At 32.6% G+C, this 5701-nt stretch overlaps 1 protein-coding gene across 2 annotated transcripts; it reads left to right on the top strand.

Moving 5' to 3' along the window:
- The first annotated feature begins 749 nt into the window (after nt 1–749).
- On the top strand, nt 750–5369 carry LOC133796164 (cyclin-A2-3-like). 2 transcript variants are annotated; one of them, XM_062233647.1, is made up of 12 exons: nt 750–905; nt 1698–2039; nt 2255–2516; nt 2720–2865; nt 3002–3094; nt 3343–3476; nt 3716–3791; nt 4032–4108; nt 4194–4227; nt 4327–4476; nt 4560–4694; nt 4796–5369. In XM_062233647.1, exons 2-12 carry the CDS (start codon nt 1749–1751, stop codon nt 4847–4849), a joined length of 1452 nt encoding a protein of 483 aa, XP_062089631.1. In that variant the 5' UTR covers nt 750–905; nt 1698–1748; the 3' UTR covers nt 4850–5369. The 2 variants fall into 2 exon arrangements, with proteins under 2 accessions (XP_062089631.1, XP_062089630.1); XM_062233646.1 differs by having other exon boundaries at nt 4793–5369.
- The last annotated feature ends 332 nt before the right edge of the window (nt 5370–5701 follow it).

Below are 5701 nucleotides of genomic sequence, written 5' to 3'. Positions count from 1 at the left end.
CCTTTTTTACTAAACCTACAATTACTCATGTTGGACAAATTTGAAATCAAACCTAATAAAAAACAGGGAAAGATTGAACTTAACAAAGAAAGCACTACTATACAATTTTTTTTTTCTCTTCTAAAAGTTGAATTAAAAAATTGATAATTAATTTTCAATGGATATTGGATGGTTAGTCATAGGCTCATAATGACATTAATATATTAATAAACCATATTCTCTTGTGGCAAATGGCAATACTTATTACGTTTTCTGACAGCTACAACATATAAAATAAAATACACAGCTTTGATTAAACACTAATCAAAGTACAATCGTATAACTAGCCGTAGGATCAAAATTTTATACCTTAAATAATATTAGTTATTTTATAATATACTTCCACATGGCATTCAGAGATTTGTCCACCTGTCAGAATGGTTGTCTTTTAGCGTACCGGATCTAATAAAAACTATTCATAATAAAAAGTATAAATTATAATTGGAAAGAAAACTGAAAAAAATATCATGACACTTATAATAATGGATAAAGTTAGGGTTAATCGCACTCGGCAAACTGTAACTCGGATACATTTTTATTTTTCATTTATTTATTTTTGATAAAACGTATAAAAAATAAATATATTCATAAACAAATACTTAAATGAGCTGTATTTCCTGGTTAGTCAAACAGTCAATGTCTCGCATAAAAAACTGTTAGTAAACATTTTTGTATAATATAAAAGCTTCTCTCTTCTTTAATCTTTTTTATATTAAATCTCCTGCCTTCTTATTCATTCTCAGATTTTTTTTCTTTCTTTTCAAATTCCTAACATCCCGCTCATTCTCACACTTTCTCTCTCTATATCTTCAAGCTTTCCATCTTGGTCTATGGAGGACTTGGGGCTTGGAAGAAGAGAGTTTCAGGTCAATATTTTCTTTTGACGAATCAATATACATTTACGATAACTGTAGTGTATCTGTTTATTGATCTTTCCAATTTTGGATTCTGGTAATTATATATGGTTTATCTGGGAAAAAATCGATTAGGGTTTAGTGAGTTTTTGAATGTTTGTAGTAGTATTATTAAAAGATTGGGGATCGTATATGTATGGGGTTTGATATCTGAAGTATTGCATCTTAGCGTAATCGAGAGGAGAGGGAAAGAACACAAAAGTTCGACTTTGGAAAATAATATGTCGAACATTTTCTTTCTCTTCTTCTCCATCATCGTTTTTGGTCCGCAGAACTTATTTCATGAGAACAATTATTTTCCGCACAAACTCTACTTACGCTGAGCTTTCTTTAAATCTTTACTTGAGCTGAGCTTTCTTTTTTTTTTTTTTATTTTAAAAAAAAAAATTAAAGAGCAATTAGCTTAATTTTAAAACAAAAAATGAAAATTTTCTACACTAACTTATTGACTAACTTGAGAAGAATCAAATTTCGATATGCTCTTGCCCCGACATTATGACCTTAATTTGGTTTATTAAAAATATCTTACGTTCGATCGATGCATATTATGCATGAATTACCGAATCAATTCAAAATAGGCTGCTCATTCATCCTCTGCCATTTCCTTGGCTTATAGTTTTCAGATGTTTTATGTAGTTTTTATTTGGAGTTTGGTACTGTTTGAAGTCTTTATTTATTTATTTTTATTTTTTATATTATATTGGTTCGTTGATTTGTTGATTCAAATTCAAATTCACTTACCAGATTTGAGAAGCAAGATACAAATTTGAAGCTTACTTTTCCTAGCCAGAAAAGATGAAAAGGGGGAGCTTGCTAAATACTAAGGCTAGAGAATTTCCGGGTAGAATAACACGTTCTCGAACAGCGGCCTTAGTAGTATCAGGACAGCTGCCCCCTTCGAAAGCACCTATTAAACAGAACAAGAAGAGGGCTTCGCCGATAAATCTAAATATGGCTACTAATGATGAGAATAACAACAATCCTGATAATCCTCGTCCTCAATGTAAGAAGAAGAAGATGGTGCTTCAGGATGTGACTAATGTTTGTTGTAATCCAAATTACTTCAACAAAACTAAAATAATTCAGGTATTGTTTTCACTAGATATCGTATTCGAAAGTTATATTATACTAGTTTTTTTTTTTTTTGAGTTTTCTTAGTCTTCTAGTTGTGTTGATATAGATTATCATTGTGTGGATCGTGATGTCTGTGTCACGGTGTCTGCTTGTTTGGAAAATTAACGGATAGATCAATCTTGCTCTTACGTAAGGCCTGACATTTGCATAATTTTGGTGGTTATTAGGCTAAGAACGGAAAGCCTGCTAAAAAGGATCAGGCTAAGGTGAACAAAGTGACCCCTACAGTTTCCACTGAACTCCTTTCTTTAAGAGCTGATTTGAAAAACAACACAGAATTTAAAACTGAAGGGGCTGTGTCTTCAGAAAGATTGAAAGAGAACATGCCTCATTGGTTAACTAGCTCAAATGGGTTTGGCAAACATGAGGACCTGTTTGGAAGTCAAACATCTGAACTTACTTCAGAACTTGAAAGTCCTTCAAAGGAAGGTTAGAAAAGTGACATGTTTGTACTTTGTTTGACTGTGCTGAGTCTGTTTGGAATACTGCGATGCTTATGCATGTACTTTGACTAACATAGTATTAGTATTAATTTTTTCAGTTCTATTTTAAGTGAGTAGAGCAATATCTTCTGGCGGTCGAGAAGTGATTGCATGATTGAATTTCATTAACTGTTGGCATTTTTGTTTCAGATGTTAAGGATGAGAAAACTTATTCTTTTGGGAACATCATTACATCAATAAATCCAGACATTGTTGATGTTGATGCAAATAACAATGACCCTCAATTGTGTTGCATCTATGCTCCTGATATCTATGACAATTTTCGTATTTCAGAGGTTTGTGCGACCAATATTTTGTTTTTGCTCCTTTAGAGCGAGGCTTAATTAACATAGTTTTGTTTGTCTTTCTTTGCTCTGTTTATTAGAGCGAGTACCTGATTTAAAATTGAAATTTCTTTGTTCCTCCATACAGCTTTCCCGGAGGCCATGTTCTAATTTTATGGAAACAACACAGCAAGATATCACCCGATGTATGCGGGGTATCTTGGTTGATTGGCTTGTGGAGGTCAGCTATTTTTCAGGCTAAGTCATTTATATATATGTGTGTGTGTAATGGATCTGGGTTGGTCATATATTTGATCAAATTATATTTAATGCAGGCTTCTCATTGTCACTTTCTAATTTCTGTTTCATTTAGCTTTCCATGCTTAGGTCTTTTGATTGGATATTCAAGAATCAAATGTCTTTGTATAATTTTCTAGGAAATTATTTAAAAGACGCAACAATAGTTAATCATGATCATCTTGTTTTCAGGTATCAGTAGAATATAAATTGGTGCCAGATACACTTTACCTCACAGTATATCTGATTGATCGATATCTCTCCGAAAACTACATAGAGAGACACAGGCTTCAACTTATTGGCATCACTTGCATGCTAATATCCTCGTAAGCTTTCATATCAATAGCAAAGTTAATTGCATGAGTTCTAATCGAATGCTTTAAACTTCGTATTGTAAATTTAGAGATATAATGTACATGACTGATATTATGAATTTATGATAATATTAATAATAATTGATACATCAATAAACACCTTATATTTTGAGTGACTTGATTTTACCTTGAGCAATATCTGTCTTTGTTTTGACATGTAAAGTGAATGTGGTTTTGTTTTTTTCTTGAAGGAAGTATGAAGAAATTTGTGCACCGCGTGTAGAAGATTTTTGCTTTATCACAGACAACACCTATACGAGAGAGGAGGTACCTTTCTTTGATTTCTCTTTCTTGGCTGTAGATTTTATATATATTAATTTCTCCTATTTCTCAACCATGGTACTTCTACATGCAAGCAAGCCGCGTTGTAAAATTTGTCTTTTTCTTGAATGAGCTCACAAGGATGATATATATTGCCACATCTCTAATTTTTGCACCCACCACATAGTTCTACTCTTCCCATTAAATTTTCTTTTCGTTTGTATTCCTGAATTTAGTAAGTGGCAGGTCTTGGAAATGGAAATTCAAGTGTTGAAGTATTTCAATTTTCAACTGTATGCACCCACAGCAACTACTTTCCTCAGGTACTTAAGCATGTGAATGGGTTATTCCAAACTAATTGTTAGCTTGATGCACATTCTCATTTTGATTTGGTTTTTTTTCCTCCAGGAGATTTCTTCGAGCAGCTCAAGCTTCGTATAAGGTAACATAACACAGTGCTAAGTTGTTGCCGGGCTTGTATTGTAGTAAGATATTCAAGACTTTTAGTTGGACTCTAACATGTGTAATCACAAATTTTCAGAATCCTAGTCTTGAACTGGAGTACTTGGCCAATTATTTAACAGAACTAACATTGATCGACTATGGCTTCTTAAGTTTCCTTCCTTCTGTCATTGCTGCATCAGCCATATTTCTCTCCCGATGGACATTAGATCAGAGTAGCCATCCATGGGTTAGCCTTTGCTCCTTATCTTTTTTCTTTTGATGTGAGTTCCAAAAATGCAGTAGAAGTTTAATTTTCTTAATTTTTATCAGAATCCAACGCTAGAATACTACACCTCTTACAAGGCATCAGATTTGAAAACAGCCGTTGTTGCTTTACAATCATTACAGCAAAACTCCAGTGGTTGTCCTCTAAGTGCTACACGAACAAAATATAGACAAGAAGAGGTATCAAATCACATTTGTGATGAGAAAGAAACTTTAGTTCTTATGAAATCATACTTTTTTTTTTTCAAAGTTTCTAATACAATGAATTTTGTTTTTAGCAGTATAAATCTATCGCCATGTTATCTTCTCCGAAACTACTTGAAACACTTTTTTGAAGATGTGATGGATTATGCAATGACTGTTAACAAGATAGGTGTGTCTCCACTGGCTGTCGTCTTTTACACGTTGAGCTAGTGCTTAATTTGTCTAATTTTTAGTTCTCTCCACTTTCCAACTCCATTCATTTTTCCCAATTTAGTATAGGTTCACTGACCTTCTGTCAAATTTAGGATAGGTTCACTAAGTTGGGATTTAAAAAACTGTAAAAATTTGTCAAAATTGTTTGGTTTTAACCAGCACATAGAATTAGTTCCTCTTGAGTTGTAAATTTTCGAGAGAGATAAGAACTATATCAATGTAGCGCAGAATTTAAATAACTATTTATTTGCCACTATCTTTATATATAGTGATCATGCCTTGTAATTGCATAAGTGGTCATGCCCTTGATGTTGTTTAATGGTAAGCTTGGTTGGAAGGTGTAGACTTGTAAATTAGTCATTTCAATAGAATACTCATTTATTCATTTGCTTTGCATTTTACGAATATACTAAATAAATGATTACTTTTTAATTACAATTATGAGATGGTGATGATGATTGGAATTGTGTATCATAACCATTTCATCCTAATATTCTTTTGTCAAAACTTCATTTCATTTCATTCCATTGCTAATTCTTAGTATCATCCAAATGATGGAACCAATCATGTTCAATTTATAATTTACTTGTGAAATTTTTATACTTTATTAATTTAAAAATATATTTAGGGAGGTAGGTGTGCCCAAGACATGAAAGATTGTACATGACCTAAGAAAGATTGAAGATGAGAAACACAACTTATGTTTAGGTTGGTGCCTAGTCAAACTATGTTTCACCTGAGGTAGAAAATGACCAAAATGAGAGTAATGT

Source organism: Humulus lupulus, chromosome 8 (genome assembly GCF_963169125.1).
Source record: "Humulus lupulus chromosome 8, drHumLupu1.1, whole genome shotgun sequence".
NCBI lineage: Eukaryota > Viridiplantae > Streptophyta > Magnoliopsida > Rosales > Cannabaceae > Humulus > Humulus lupulus.
Note: the sequence above shows the minus strand (reverse complement) of the source record. Positions and strands in the feature narration are given on the sequence as shown.